The sequence below is a fragment of the Oncorhynchus nerka genome, unplaced genomic scaffold (assembly GCF_034236695.1).
Source record: "Oncorhynchus nerka isolate Pitt River unplaced genomic scaffold, Oner_Uvic_2.0 unplaced_scaffold_1020, whole genome shotgun sequence".
NCBI classification, from domain to species: Eukaryota; Metazoa; Chordata; class Actinopteri; order Salmoniformes; family Salmonidae; genus Oncorhynchus; species Oncorhynchus nerka.
Window position 1 is genome coordinate 132,204 of NW_027040281.1, and position 16,732 is coordinate 148,935.

General features: G+C 48.0%; 1 protein-coding gene across 1 annotated transcript in view; it reads left to right on the forward strand.

The window, feature by feature from the left end:
* The window catches only part of LOC135570217 (probable JmjC domain-containing histone demethylation protein 2C), a 120,056-nt gene that overhangs the window by 88,922 nt on the left and 14,402 nt on the right, over positions 1–16,732 (forward strand). Inside the window, 5 exon segments of the mRNA XM_065016331.1 lie at positions 1,468–1,682; positions 6,597–6,646; positions 6,649–6,754; positions 14,562–14,651; positions 16,565–16,692. Coding sequence (XP_064872403.1) covers positions 1,468–1,682; positions 6,597–6,646; positions 6,649–6,754; positions 14,562–14,651; positions 16,565–16,692 — 589 coding nt within the window.

The following is a 16,732-nucleotide window of genomic DNA, read 5'->3' on the forward strand; positions in this document are numbered from 1 at the left end:
TAGCCTGTTGGCCAGGGAGCCAGTGGAGACTAGACTGTAGCCTGTTGGCCAGGTAGCCAGTGGAGACTAGACTGTAGCCTGTTGGCCAGATAGCCAGTGGAGACTAGACTGTAGCCTGTTGGCCAGATAGCCAGTGGAGACTAGAGTGGAGCATGTTGGCCAGGTAGCCAGTGGAGAGTGGAGCCTGTTGGCCAGATAGCCAGTGGAGACTAGACTGTAGCCTGTTGGCCAGGTAGCCAGTGGAGACTAGACTGTAGCCTGTTGGCCAGATAGCCAGTGGAGACTAGACTGTAGCCTGTTGGCCAGATAGCCAGTGGAGACTAGACTGTAGCCTGTTGGCCAGATAGCCAGTGGAGACTAGACTGTAGCCTGTTGGCCAGGTAGCCAGTGGAGACTAGAGTGTAGCCTGTTGGCCAGATAGCCAGTGGAGACTAGACTGTAGCCTGTTGGCCAGGTAGCCAGTGGAGACTAGAGTGGAGCCTGTTGGCCAGATAGCCAGTGGAGACTAGAGTGGAGCCTGTTGGCCAGATAGCCAGTGGAGACTAGAGTGGAGCCTGTTGGCCAGATAGCCAGTGGAGACTAGAGTGGAGCATGTTGGCCAGGTAGCCAGTGGAGAGTGGAGCCTGTTGGCCAGATAGCCAGTGGAGACTAGAGTGTAGCCTGTTGGCCAGATAGCCAGTGGAGACTAGAGTGGAGCCTGTTGGCCAGATAGCCAGTGGAGACTAGAGTGGAGCCTGTTTATCAGACAAAGCAAAGGTGATAGCAACCCCCCGTTAACGAATATGTCAATCCATGTAATCCTCAGTAATCAGGTTGTAGGACAATCCACATTTACTGCTCCTGAGGCTTGTTTTGGTTCTAGGGTTAGTGTTGGTTCTGGGGTTGGTGTTGGTTCTGGGGTTGGTGTTGGTTCTAGGGTTGGTGTTGGTTCTAGGGTTGGTTTTGGTGTTGGTTCCAGGTTTGGTTTTGGTGTTGGTTCTAGGGTTGGTTTTGGTGTTGTTCTAGGGTTGGTTTTGGTGTTGGTTCCAGGGTTGGTTTTGGTGTTGGTTCCAGGGATGGTGTTGGTGTTGGTTCTAGTGTTGGTTCTAGGGTTGGTGTTTGTTCCAGGGTTTGTTTTGGTTCTGGTTCTAGGGTTAGTGATGGTTCTAGGGTTGGTCTTGGTTCCGGTTCTAGGGCTGGTGTTGGTTCTAGGGTTAGGGATGGTTCCATGGTTGGTGTTGGTTCTAGGGTTGGTGTTGGTTCCGGTTCTAGGGTTGGTGTTGGTTCTAGGGTTAGTGATGGTTCCAGGGTTGGTGTTTGTTCCGGTTCTAGGGTTGGTGTTTGTTCCGGTTCTAGGGTTAGTGATGGTTCTAGGGAGCCAGTGGTTCTTTATTCTGTCATTATGGTGTTGCCTTCTGACAGGGATGAGCATATCTAGTGTGTGTCTGCGCCTCTCATTAACCTGTTCTCTCTCCCTCTTCTCTCCAGCCTGTCCTACAGTAAGAATGGAGTGATCCGTGTGGACGGCTTCTCCACTCCAGATCAGTTTGATGAGGAGGCTCTGTCCCTCTGGGCTCCTGATGTATACGAGGAGAATGAGTTGGACCCAGACTCCTCCAAGTACATCCTCTCATATATAGGAGACCAGTTCTGTCAGATGGTCACCACTGAGAACACTGCTGCTACATGGATCAAAAAAGATGGTATGGAGAGGAGCACAGAGAAGTGTTGTTGTTAATCTGAAAGACAGAGGAGCACAGAGAAGTGTTGTTGTTAGTCTGAAAGACAGAGGAGCACAGAGAAGTGTTGTTGTTAGTCTGAAAGACAGAGGAGCACAGAGAAGTGTTGTTGTTATCCTGAAAGGCAGAGAAGTGTTGTTGTTATCCTGAAAGACAGAGGAGCACAGAGAAGTGTTGTTGTTGTTAGTCTGAAAGGCAGAGGAGCACAGAGAAGTGTTGTTGTTCATCTGAAAGGCAGAGGAGGACAGAGAAGTGTTATTGTTAGTCTGAAAGACAGAGGAGCACAGAGAAGTGTTGTTGTTAGTCTGAAAGACAGAGGAGCACAGAGAAGTGTTGTTGTTAGTCTGAAAGACAGAGGAGCACAGAGAAGTGTTGTTGTTATCCTGAAAGACAGAGGAGCACAGAAGTGTTGTTGTTAGTCTGAAAGACAGAGGAGTACAGAGAAGTGTTGTTGTTAGTCTGAAAGACAGAGGAGCACAGAGAAGTGTTGTTGTTAGTCTGAAAGGCAGAGGAGCACAGAGAAGTGTTGTTGTTATCCTGAAAGACAGAGGAGCACAGAGAAGTGCTGTTAATCTGAAAGACAGAGGAGCACGGAGAAGTGTTGTTATTAGCCTGAAAGGCAGAGGAGCACAGAGAAGTGTTGTTGTAAATCTGAAAGGCAGAGGAGCACAGAGAAGTGTTGTTGTTAGTCTGAAAGGCAGAGAAGTGTTGTTGTTAGTCTGAAAGACAGAGGAGCACAGAGAAGTGTTGTTGTTAGTCTGAAAGACAGATGAGCACAGATAAGTGTTGTTGTTATCCTGAAAGACAGAGGAGCACAGAGAAGTGTTATTAATCTGAAAGACAGAGGAGCACGGAGAAGTGTTGTTATTAGCCTGAAAGACAGAGGAGCACAGAGAAGTGTTGTTGTTAGTCTGAAAGACAGAGGAGCACAGAGAAGTGTTGTTGTTATCCTGAAAGACAGAGGAGCACAGAGAAGTGTTGTTGTTGTTAGTCTGAAAGGCAGAGGAGCACAGAGAAGTGTTGTTGTTCATCTGAAAGGCAGAGGAGCACAGAGAAGTGTTGTTGTTCATCTGAAAGACAGAGGAGCACAGAGAAGTGTTGTTGTTAGTCTGAAAGACAGAGGAGCACAGAGAAGTGTTGTTGTTAGTCTGAAAGACAGAGGAGCACAGAGAAGTGTTGTTGTTATCCTGAAAGACAGAGGAGCACAGAGAAGTGTTGTTAATCTGAAAGACAGAGGAGCACGGAGAAGTGTTGTTGTTAGTCTGAAAGACAGAGGAGCACAGAGAAGTGTTGTTGTTAGTCTGAAAGACAGAGGAGCACAGAGAAGTGTTGTTGTTAGTCTGAAAGGCAGAGGAGCACAGAGAAGTGTTGTTGTTATCCTGAAAGACAGAGGAGCACAGAGAAGTGTTGTTAATCTGAAAGACAGAGGAGCACAGAGAAGTGTTGTTATTAGCCTGAAAGACAGAGGAGCACAGAGAAGTGTTGTTGTTAGTCTGAAAGACAGAGGAGCACAGAGAAGTGTTGTTGTTATCCTGAAAGACAGAGGAGCACAGAGAAGTGTTGTTGTTGTTAGTCTGAAAGGCAGAGGAGCACAGAGAAGTGTTGTTGTTCATCTGAAAGGCAGAGGAGCACAGAGAAGTGTTGTTGTTCATCTGAAAGACAGAGGAGCACAGAGAAGTGTTGTTGTTAGTCTGAAAGACAGAGGAGCACAGAGAAGTGTTGTTGTTAGTCTGAAAGACAGAGGAGCACAGAGAAGTGTTGTTGTTATCCTGAAAGACAGAGGAGCACAGAGAAGTGTTGTTAATCTGAAAGACAGAGGAGCACGGAGAAGTGTTGTTGTTAGTCTGAAAGACAGAGGAGCACAGAGAAGTGTTGTTGTTAGTCTGAAAGACAGAGGAGCACAGAGAAGTGTTGTTGTTAGTCTGAAAGGCAGAGGAGCACAGAGAAGTGTTGTTGTTATCCTGAAAGACAGAGGAGCACAGAGAAGTGTTGTTAATCTGAAAGACAGAGGAGCACGGAGAAGTGTTGTTATTAGCCTGAAAGACAGAGGAGCACAGAGAAGTGTTGTTGTAAATCTGAAAGGCAGAGGAGCACAGAGAAGTGTTGTTGTTAGTCTGAAAGGCAGAGAAGTGTTGTTGTTAGTCTGAAAGACAGAGGAGCACAGAGAAGTGTTGTTGTTAGTCTGAAAGACAGAGGAGCACAGAGAAGTGTTGTTGTTATCCTGAAAGACAGAGGAGCACAGAGAAGTGTTATTAATCTGGAAGACAGAGGAGCACGGAGAAGTGTTGTTATTAGCCTGAAAGACAGAGGAGCACAGAGAAGTGTTGTTAATCTGAAAGACAGAGGAGCACGGAGAAGTGTTGTATTAGCCTGAAAGACAGAGGAGTACAGAGAAGTGTTGTTGTTAGTCTGAAAGACAGAGGAGCACAGAGAAGTGTTGTTGTTAGTCTGAAAGGCAGAGGAGCACAGAGAAGTGTTGTTGTTATCCTGAAAGACAGAGGAGCACAGAGAAGTGCTGTTAATCTGAAAGACAGAGGAGCACGGAGAAGTGTTGTTATTAGCCTGAAAGGCAGAGGAGCACAGAGAAGTGTTGTTGTAAATCTGAAAGGCAGAGGAGCACAGAGAAGTGTTGTTGTTAGTCTGAAAGGCAGAGAAGTGTTGTTGTTAGTCTGAAAGACAGAGGAGCACAGAGAAGTGTTGTTGTTAGTCTGAAAGACAGATGAGCACAGATAAGTGTTGTTGTTATCCTGAAAGACAGAGGAGCACAGAGAAGTGTTATTAATCTGAAAGACAGAGGAGCACGGAGAAGTGTTGTTATTAGCCTGAAAGACAGAGGAGCACAGAGAAGTGTTGTTGTTAGTCTGAAAGACAGAGGAGCACAGAGAAGTGTTGTTGTTATCCTGAAAGACAGAGGAGCACAGAGAAGTGTTGTTGTTGTTAGTCTGAAAGGCAGAGGAGCACAGAGAAGTGTTGTTGTTCATCTGAAAGGCAGAGGAGCACAGAGAAGTGTTGTTGTTCATCTGAAAGACAGAGGAGCACAGAGAAGTGTTGTTGTTAGTCTGAAAGACAGAGGAGCACAGAGAAGTGTTGTTGTTAGTCTGAAAGACAGAGGAGCACAGAGAAGTGTTGTTGTTATCCTGAAAGACAGAGGAGCACAGAGAAGTGTTGTTAATCTGAAAGACAGAGGAGCACGGAGAAGTGTTGTTGTTAGTCTGAAAGACAGAGGAGCACAGAGAAGTGTTGTTGTTAGTCTGAAAGACAGAGGAGCACAGAGAAGTGTTGTTGTTAGTCTGAAAGGCAGAGGAGCACAGAGAAGTGTTGTTGTTATCCTGAAAGACAGAGGAGCACAGAGAAGTGTTGTTAATCTGAAAGACAGAGGAGCACGGAGAAGTGTTGTTGTTATCCTGAAAGACAGAGGAGCACAGAGAAGTGTTATTAATCTGGAAGACAGAGGAGCACGGAGAAGTGTTGTTATTAGCCTGAAAGACAGAGGAGCACAGAGAAGTGTTGTTAATCTGAAAGACAGAGGAGCACGGAGAAGTGTTGTATTAGCCTGAAAGACAGAGGAGCACAGAGAAGTGTTGTTGTTAATCTAAAAGACAGAGGAGCACAGAGAAGTGTTCTTGTTAGTCTGAAAGACAGAGGAGCACAGATAAGTGTTATTAATCTGAAAGACAGAGGAGCACGGAGAAGTGTTGTTATTAGCCTGAAAGACAGGAGCACAGAGAAGTGTTGTTAATCTGAAAGACAGAGGAGCACGGAGAAGTGTTGTTATTAGCCTGAAAGACAGAGGAGCACAGAGAAGTGTTGTTGTTATCCTGAAAGACAGAGGAGCACAGAGAAGTGTTGTTGTTGTTAGTCTGAAAGGCAGAGGAGCACAGAGAAGTGTTGTTGTTATCCTGAAAGACAGAGGAGCACAGAGAAGTGTTGTTGTTGTTAGTCTGAAAGGCAGAGGAGCACAGAGAAGTGTTGTTGTTAATCTGAAAGGCAGAGGAGCACAGAGAAGTGTTGTTGTTAGTCTGAAAGACAGAGGAGCACAGAGAAGTGTTGTTGTTAGTCTGAAAGACAGAGAAGTGTTGTTGTTAATCTGAAAGACAGAGGAGCACAGAGAAGTGTTGTTGTTAGTCTGAAAGACAGAGGAGCACAGAGAAGTGTTGTTGTTATCCTGAAAGACAGAGGAGCACAGAGAAGTGTTGTTGTTAGTCTGAAAGACAGAGGAGCACAGATAAGTGTTGTTGTTATCCTGAAAGACAGAGGAGCACAGAGAAGTGTTGTTGTTAGTCTGAAAGACAGAGGAGCACAGAGAAGTGTTGTTGTTATCCTGAAAGACAGAGGAGCACAGAGAAGTGTTGTTGTAAATCTGAAAGGCAGAGGAGCACAGAGAAGTGTTGTTGTTAATCTGAAAGGCAGAGGAGCACAGTGAAGTGTTGTTGTTAGTCTGAAAGGCAGAGGAGAACCACTAGCTCTCTGTTAGTCTGAAAGGCAGAGGAGAACCACTAGCTCTCTGTTAGTCTGAAAGGCAGAGGAGAACCACTAGCTCTCTGTTAGTCTGAAAGGCAGAGTAGAACCACTAGCTCTCTGTTAGTCTGAAAGGCAGAGGAGAACCACTAGCTCTCTGTTAGTCTGTGTTCCTGTAGAAAGCTGGGGTCAAACCTCAAACGAGTATCTGTGTGTTTTAACAGGTCAAACCATCCTGAACTGGAGAACAACTAAATGTTTTATTGTGGGTGTTATTGTACCAATGTTAGAGCCCTCTGAGGCCAGACTAGTCTATAAAGTCTTCTGCATGAAGGAACCAGTCTGCCTGGAAGTGCTCTGCTGTCCTCTGCCTGTCCTGTTGTCTTCATCCTCCCGGTTTGTGTGTGCTTTCCCCTGCAGCCAAGATGGCCTGGAAGAGGGCTGTGAGAGGGGTCCGGGAGATGTGTGATCCTGAAAGACGTGTGAAGCCACCTTGTTTAATATTCACTGGGTCTGCCACAAATGTGGCTTGTTTTGTCTGGACTGTTACAAGGCAAAGGAGAGGAAGACCTCCAAAGGTCAGTCAACATTTAGGATGTTAACATTTTAAAACCTCTTCTTTTCCACCATAGACAAGTAGAGGATACAGGTTTCTCTCCCTCTCTCCTCCCTCTCCCCCTGCCTCTCCCCCACCCTCCCTCCCTCTCCCCCCCTCCCTCCCTCCCTCTCCCCCTCCCTCCCTCTCTCCCCTCCCTCCCAGATCCCCCCTCCCTCTCTCTCTCCTCCCTCTTCTCCCTGTTTCCCCTTCCCCCTGCCTCTCCCCTCTCTCTTCCTCCCTCTCCCCTCCCTCTCCCTCTCTCCTCCCTCTCCCCTCCCTCTCCCTCTCTCCTTCCTCTCCCCTCTCCTCCCTCTCTCTCCTCCCTCTCTCTCTTCCTTCCTCTCCCCTCTCCTCCCTCTCTCTCCTCCCTCTCTCTCCTTCCTCCCTCTCTCTCCTCTCTCTCCCTCTCTCCTCTCTCTCTCTCTCTCTCTCTCTCTCTCTCCTCTCCTCTCCTCTCCTCTCCTCTCCTCTCCTCTCTCTCCTCTCTCTCTCTCTCTCTCTCTCTCTCTCTCTCTCCCTCTCTCTCTCTCCTCACTATCCAATATGAGGGTCTGGTAGAGACAGACATTGTGTCGTAGTTCTGATGGTTGGTCACAGGGCCCTGGGCAGATGTAAATCACCATGACGACAGACAGACATGGCATATCTGCTGTACCCAGCCTGCCCCCTACTGCCTGCTATAGTAGTGGTAGGGGACTGACTGTGTGCTTCTGTCTCTGTCTCTCTGTGTGTCTGTCTCCAATTCAAAGGGCTTTATTGGCATGGGAAACATATTTTATTACCTCAACAGGTGAAATAAACATGACTCTCTCTGTCTGTCTGTCTGGACGGCAACCCTCCAGCTCCTAGAGTGTGAAACCCCATCCATCACAGCTCCTACAGAGTGTGAAACCCCATCCATCACAGCTCCTACAGAGAGTGAAACCCCATCCATCACAGCTCCTACAGAGTGTGAAGCCCCATCCATCACAGCTCCTAGAGAGAGTGAAACCCCATCCATCACAGCTCCTACAGAGAGTGAAACCCCATCCATCACAGCTCCTAGAGTGTGAAACCCCATCCATCACAGCTCCTACAGAGTGAAACCCCATCCATCACAGCTCCTAGAGTATGAAACCCCATCCATCACAGCTCCTACAGAGTGAAACCCCATCCATCACAGCTCCTACAGAGTGAAACCCCATCCATCACAGCTCCTACAGAGTGAAACCCATCCATCACAGCTCCTACAGGGTGAAACCCCATCCATCACAGCTCCTACAGAGTGAAACCCCATCCATCACAGCTCCTAGAGTGTGAAACCCCATCCATCACAGCTCCTACAGAGTGAAACCCCATCCATCACAGCTCCTACAGAGTGAAACCCCATCCATCACAGCTCCTACAGAGTGAAACCCCATCCATCACAGCTCCTAGAGAGTGTGAAACCCCATCCATCACAGCTCCTAGAGAGTGAAACCCCATCCATCACAGCTCCTAGAGAGTGTGAAACCCCATCCATCACAGCTCCTACAGAGTGAAACCCCATCCATCACAGCTCCTAGAGAGAGTGAAACCCCATCCATCACAGCTCCTACAGAGTGAAACCCCATCCATCACAGCTCCTACAGAGTGAAACCCCATCCATCACAGCTCCTACAGAGTGAAACCCCATCCATCACAGCTCCTAGAGAGTGAAACCCCATCCATCACAGCTCCTAGAGAGTGTGAAACCCCATCCATCACAGCTCCTACAGAGTGAAACCCCATCCATCACAGCTCCTACAGAGTGAAACCCCATCCATCACAGCTCCTAGAGTGTGAAACCCCATCCATCACAGCTCCTACAGAGTGTGAAACCCCATCCATCACAGCTCCTAGAGAGTGTGAAGCCCCATCCATCACAGCTCCTACAGCAGACAGTGTGAAACCCCATCCATCACAGCTCCTACAGAGTGAAACCCCATCCATCACAGCTCCTAGAGAGTGTGAAACCCCATCCATCACAGCTCCTAGAGAGTGAAACCCCATCCATCACAGCTCCTACAGAGTGTGAAGCCCCATCCATCACAGCTCCTAGAGTGTGAAACCCCATCCATCACAGCTCCTACAGAGTGAAACCCCATCCATCACAGCTCCTACAGAGTGAAACCCCATCCATCACAGCTCCTAGAGAGTGAAACCCCATCCATCACAGCTCCTACAGAGTGAAACCCCATCCATCACAGCTCCTAGAGAGTGAAACCCCATCATCACAGCTCCTAGAGAGTGTGAAACCCCATCCATCACAGCTCCTACAGAGTGAAACCCCATCCATCACAGCTCCTACAGAGTGAAACCCCATCCATCACAGCTCCTAGAGTGTGAAACCCCATCCATCACAGCTCCTACAGAGTGTGAAACCCCATCCATCACAGCTCCTAGAGAGTGTGAAGCCCCATCCATCACAGCTCCTACAGCAGACAGTGTGAAACCCCATCCATCACAGCTCCTACAGAGTGAAACCCCATCCATCACAGCTCCTAGAGAGTGTGAAACCCCATCCATCACAGCTCCTAGAGAGTGAAACCCCATCCATCACAGCTCCTACAGAGTGTGAAGCCCCATCCATCACAGCTCCTAGAGTGTGAAACCCCATCCATCACAGCTCCTACAGAGTGAAACCCCATCCATCACAGCTCCTACAGAGTGAAACCCCATCCATCACAGCTCCTAGAGAGTGAAACCCCATCCATCACAGCTCCTACAGAGTGAAACCCCATCCATCACAGCTCCTACAGAGTGAAACCCCATCCATCACAGCTCCTACAGAGTGAAACCCCATCCATCACAGCTCCTACAGAGTGAAACCCCATCCATCACAGCTCCTAGAGAGTGTGAAGCCCCATCCATCACAGCTCCTACAGCAGACAGTGTGAAACCCCATCCATCACAGCTCCTCCCCATCCATCACTCTCCTACAGAGTGAAACCCCATCCATCACAGCTCCTAGAGAGAGAAACCCCATCCATCACAGCCCCTAGAGAGTGTGAAACCCCATCCATCACAGCTCCTACAGAGTGAAACCCCATCCATCACAGCTCCTAGAGAGAGTGAAACCCCATCCATCACAGCTCCTATAGAGTGAAACCCCATCCATCACAGCTCCTACAGAGTGAAACCCCATCAATCACAGCTCCTAGAGAGAGTGAAACCCCATCCATCACAGCTCCTACAGAGTGAAACCCCATCCATCACAGCTCCTAGAGAGTGAAACCCCATCCATCACAGCTCCTAGAGAGTGTGAAACCCCATCCATCACAGCTCCTACAGAGTGAAACCCCATCCATCACAGCTCCTACAGAGTGAAACCCCATCCATCACAGCTCCTAGAGTGTGAAACCCCATCCATCACAGCTCCTACAGAGTGTGAAACCCCATCCATCACAGCTCCTAGCGAGTGTGAAATAAATCCATCACAGCTCCTACAGCAGACAGTGTGAAACCCCATCCATCACAGCTCCTACAGAGTGAAACCCCATCCATCACAGCTCCTAGAGAGTGTGAAACCCCATCCATCACAGCTCCTAGAGAGAGTGAAACCCCATCCATCACAGCTCCTACAGAGTGAAACCCCATCCATCACAGCTCCTAGAGAGAGTGAAACCCCATCCATCACAGCTCCTACAGAGTGAAACCCCATCCATCACAGCTCCTACAGAGTGTGAAGCCCCATCCATCACAGCTCCTAGAGAGAGTGAAACCCCATCCATCACAGCTCCTAGAGAGTGAAACCCCATCCATCACAGCTCCTACAGAGTGTGAAGCCCCATCCATCACAGCTCCTACAGAGTGTGAAACCCCATCCATCACAGCTCCTAGAGTGTGAAACCCCATCCATCACAGCTCCTACAGAGTGAAACCCCATCCATCACAGCTCCTACAGAGTGAAACCCCATCCATCACAGCTCCTAGAGAGTGAAACCCCATCCATCACAGCTCCTACAGAGTGAAACCCCATCCATCACAGCTCCTACAGAGTGAAACCCCATCCATCACAGCTCCTACAGAGTGAAACCCCATCCATCACAGCTCCTAGAGTATGAAACCCCATCCATCACAGCTCCTACAGAGTGAAACCCCATCCATCACAGCTCCTACAGAGTGAAACCCCATCCATCACAGCTCCTACAGAGTGAAACCCCATCCATCACAGCTCCTACAGAGTGAAACCCCATCCATCACAGCTCCTAGAGTGTGAAACCCCATCCATCACAGCTCCTAGAGAGTGTGAAACCCCATCCATCACAGCTCCTAGAGAGTGAAACCCCATCCATCACAGCTCCTAGAGAGTGTGAAACCCCATCCATCACAGCTCCTACAGAGTGAAACCCCATCCATCACAGCTCCTAGAGAGAGTGAAACCCCATCCATCACAGCTCCTACAGAGTGAAACCCCATCCATCACAGCTCCTACAGAGTGAAACCCCATCCATCACAGCTCCTAGAGAGAGTGAAACCCCATCCATCACAGCTCCTACAGAGTGAAACCCCATCCATCACAGCTCCTAGAGTGTGAAACCCCATCCATCACAGCTCCTACAGAGTGAAACCCCATCCATCACAGCTCCTACAGAGTGAAACCCCATCCATCACAGCTCCTAGAGAGTGTGAAACCCCATCCATCACAGCTCCTAGAGAGTGAAACCCCATCCATCACAGCTCCTAGAGAGTGTGAAACCCCATCCATCACAGCTCCTACAGAGTGAAACCCCATCCATCACAGCTCCTAGAGAGAGTGAAACCCCATCCATCACAGCTCCTACAGAGTGAAACACCATCCATCACAGCTCCTACAGAGTGAAACCCCATCCATCACAGCTCCTAGAGAGAGTGAAACCCCATCCATCACAGCTCCTACAGAGTGAAACCCCATCCATCACAGCTCCTAGAGAGTGAAACCCCATCCATCACAGCTCCTACAGAGTGAAACCCCATCCATCACAGCTCCTACAGAGTGAAACCCCATCCATCACAGCTCCTAGAGTGTGAAACCCCATCCATCACAGCTCCTACAGAGTGTGAAACCCCATCCATCACAGCTCCTAGAGAGTGTGAAGCCCCATCCATCACAGCTCCTACAGCAGACAGTGTGAAACCCCATCCATCACAGCTCCTACAGAGTGAAACCCCATCCATCACAGCTCCTAGAGAGTGTGAAACCCCATCCATCACAGCTCCTACAGAGTGAAACCCCATCCATCACAGCTCCTACAGAGTGAAACCCCATCCATCACAGCTCCTAGAGTGTGAAACCCCATCCATCACAGCTCCTACAGAGTGAAACCCCATCCATCACAGCTCCTACAGAGTGAAACCCCATCCATCACAGCTCCTAGAGAGTGTGAAACCCCATCCATCACAGCTCCTACAGAGTGAAACCCCATCCATCACAGCTCCTAGAGAGAGTGAAACCCCATCCATCACAGCTCCTACAGAGTGAAACCCCATCCATCACAGCTCCTACAGAGTGAAACCCCATCCATCACAGCTCCTAGAGAGAGTGAAACCCCATCCATCACAGCTCCTACAGAGTGAAACCCCATCCATCACAGCTCCTAGAGAGTGAAACCCCATCCATCACAGCTCCTACAGAGTGAAACCCCATCCATCACAGCTCCTACAGAGTGAAACCCCATCCATCACAGCTCCTAGAGTGTGAAACCCCATCCATCACAGCTCCTACAGAGTGTGAAACCCCATCCATCACAGCTCCTAGAGAGTGTGAAACCCCATCCATCACAGCTCCTACAGAGTGAAACCCCATCCATCACAGCTCCTAGAGAGAGTGAAACCCCATCCATCACAGCTCCTACAGAGTGAAACCCCATCCATCACAGCTCCTACAGAGTGAAACCCCATCCATCACAGCTCCTAGAGAGAGTGAAACCCCATCCATCACAGCTCCTACAGCAGACAGTGTGTTATTAGCATTAACAGTGTAGTTCTAGTTGAGAAACAGCAGAAGGTTCATCCTAATTCTCCAGTTGAACCTGTAAACTCCTGAGAGAGGGGTGGAACATCAACACGGTCTGTTCCCCATGTTGAGAAACAGCAGCAGAGGGTTCATCCTAATTCTCCAGTTGAACCTGTAAACTCCTGAGAGAGGGGTGGAACATCAACACGGTCTGTTCCCCATGTTGAGAAACAGCAGCAGAGGACTCATCCTAATTCTCCAGTTGAACCTGTAAACTCCTGAGAGAGGGTGGAACATCAACACGGTCTGTTCCCCATGTTGAGAAACAGCAGCAGAGGGTTCATCCTAATTCTCCAGTTGAACCTGTAAACTCCTGAGAGAGGGGTGGAACATCAACACGGTCTGTTCCCCATGTTGAGAAACAGCAGCAGAGGACTCATCCTAATTCTCCAGTTGAACCTGTAAACTCCTGAGAGAGGGGTGGAACATCAACACGGTCTGTTCCCCATGTTGAGAAACAGCAGCAGAGGGTTCATCCTAATTCTCCAGTTGAACCTGTAAACTCCTGAGAGAGGGTGGAACATCAACACGGTCTGTTCCCCATGTTGAGAAACAGCAGCAGAGGGTTCATCCTAATTCTCCAGTTGAACCTGTAAACTCCTGAGAGAGGGTGGAACATCAACACGGTCTGTTCCCCATGTTGAGAAACAGCAGCAGAGGGTTCATCCTAATTCTCCAGTTGAACCTGTAGACTCCTGAGAGAGGGGTGGAACATCAACACGGTCTGTTCCCCATGTTGAGAAACAGCAGCAGAGGGTTCATCCTAATTCTCCAGTTGAACCTGTAAACTCCTGAGAGAGGGTGGAACATCAACACGGTCTGCCCCCATGTTGAGAAACAGCAGCAGAGGGTTCATCCTAATTCTCCAGTTGAACCTGTAAACTCCTGAGAGAGGGGTGGAACATCAACACGGTCTGTTCCCCATGTTGAGAAACAGCAGCAGAGGGTTCATCCTAATTCTCCAGTTGAACCTGTAAACTCCTGAGAGAGGGTGGAACATCAACACGGTCTGTTCCCCATGTTGAGAAACAGCAGCAGAGGGTTCATCCTAATTCTCCAGTTGAACCTGTAAACTCCTGAGAGAGGGGTGGAACATCAACACGGTCTGTTCCCCATGTTGAGAAACAGCAGCAGAGGACTCATCCTAATTCTCCAGTTGAACCTGTAAACTCCTGAGAGAGGGGTGGAACATCAACACGGTCTGTTCCCCATGTTGAGAAACAGCAGCAGAGGGTTCATCCTAATTCTCCAGTTGAACCTGTAAACTCCTGAGAGAGGGGTGGAACATCAACACGGTCTGTTCCCCATGTTGAGAAACAGCAGCAGAGGGTTCATCCTAATTCTCCAGTTGAACCTGTAAACTCCTGAGAGAGGGGTGGAACATCAACACGGTCTGTTCCCCATGTTGAGAAACAGCAGCAGAGGGTTCATCCTAATTCTCCAGTTGAACCTGTAAACTCCTGAGAGAGGGGTGGAACATCAACACGGTCTGTTCCCCATGTTGAGAAACAGCAGCAGAGGGTTCATCCTAATTCTCCAGTTGAACCTGTAAACTCCTGAGAGAGGGGTGGAACATCAACACGGTCTGTTCCCCATGTAGTGGCTGAGGCCCAAATGGGACCCTATTCCCTTCATAGTGGACCACTCCAACACCCACAGAGCCCCTGGTCAAAGCAGTGCACTATAAAGGGACTAGAGTAGCGTTTGGGAAGCAGCCAGATGGGGTTTCCATGGAGACCTGACGGGATTTGTTGGTTTGAGGGTAGTAATGTGTGTTTTGTTGTTCCTCCAGACAAAGAGCTGTACGCCTGGCTGAAGTGTGTCAAGGGACAGCAGCACGGTCACAAGTACTTGATGCCAACACAGATTATCCCAGGAACTGGTAGGAACCAATGATTTCTGTTCCTCTCTCTCCGTCTGGGCCTCAGCCTGGGCTGGAATAGCTTTCATTATTCAGTTAGGAAAGTACAACACAAAACAGGACTCCATTACAACAGAGTTAAACTACAAGACAGGACAGGACTCCATTACAACACAGAGTTAAAGTACAACACAGGACTCCATTACAACAGAGTTAAAGTACAAGACAGGACTCCATTACAACACAGAGTTAAACTACAAGACAGGACAGAACTCCATTACAACACAGAGTTAAAGTACAACACAAGACTCCATTACAACAGAGTTAAAGTACAAGACAGGACTCCATTACAACACGGTGTTAAAGTACAAGACAGGACTCCATTACAACACAGAGTTAAAGTACAACACAGGACAGGACTCCATTACAACACAGAGTTAAACTACAGGACAGGACTCCATTACAACACAGAGTTAAACTACAGGACAGGACTCCATTACAACACAGAGTTAAACTACAGGACAGGACTCCATTACAACACAGGACAGGACTCCATTACAACACAGAGTTAAAGTACAACTCAAGACAGGACTCCATTACAACACAGAGTTAAAGTACAAGACAGAACTCCATTACAACACAGAGTTAAACTACAAGACAGGACAGGACTCCATTACAACACAGAGTTCAAGTACAACACAGGACTCCATTACAACACAGAGTTAAAGTACAACACAGGACTCCATTACAACACAGAGTTAAACTACAACACAGGACTCCATTACAACACAGAGTTAAAGTACAACTCAAGACAGGACTCCATTACAACACGGTGTTAAAGTACAACACAGGACTCCATTACAACACAGAGTTAAACTACAAGACAGGACTACATTACAACACAGAGTTAAAGTACAACTCAAGACAGGACTCCATTACAACACGGTGTTAAAGTACAACACAGGACTCCATTACAACACAGAGTTAAACTACAAGACAGGACTACATTACAACACAGAGTTAAAGTACAACTCAAGACAGGACTCCACTACAACACAGAGTTAAAGTACAACACAGGACTCCATTACAACACAGAGTTAAAGTACAACTCAAGACAGGACTCCATTACAACACGGTGTTAAAGTACAACACAGGACTCCATTACAACACAGAGTTAAACTACAAGACAGGACTACATTACAACACAGAGTTAAAGTACAACATAGGACAGGACTCCATTACAACACAGAGTTAAACTACAGGACAGGACTCCATTACAACACAGAGTTAAACTACAGGACAGGACTCCATTACAACACAGAGTTAAAGTACAAGACAAGACTCCATTACAACACAGAGTTAAACTACAGGACAGGACTCCATTACAACACAGGACAGGACTCCATTACAACACAGAGTTAAACTACAGGACAGGACTCCATTACAACACAGGACAGGACTCCATTACAACACAGAGTTAAAGTACAACACAGGACTCCATTACAACACAGAGTTAAAGTACAACACAAGACAGGACTCCATTACAACACAGAGTTAAAGTACAACACAGGACTCCATTACAACAGAGTTAAACTACAAGACAGGACTCCATTACAACACAGAGTTAAAGTACAACTCAAGACAGGACTCCATTACAACACGGTGTTAAAGTACAACACAGGACTCCATTACAACACAGAGTTAAAGTACAACTCAAGACAGGACTCCATTACAACACGGTGTTAAAGTACAACACAGGACTCCATTACAACACAGAGTTAAAGTACAACTCAAGACAGGACTCCATTACAACACAGAGTTAAAGTACAACACAAGACTGGACTCCATTACATTGTTCTCCTCTGACAGTAACACCGTGTAGGTCTAACATGCTGACAGAAGTGTGTACTAATGACCAGTGGTCTGTTGTGCAGTTCTGACAGAGGTGGTGAGCGCCATGCATCTGTTCAGGGAGAAGTACAGCATCAGGTCTCCCTGTGTCTGTACTGGGAAACACAACCCTCTACTCAGCAAGCTGCCTGCTACCAACGGAGTCTCTCAGGTATGGAGATACACTGCCTCTGCTCTGTTTCTGTTGCTTC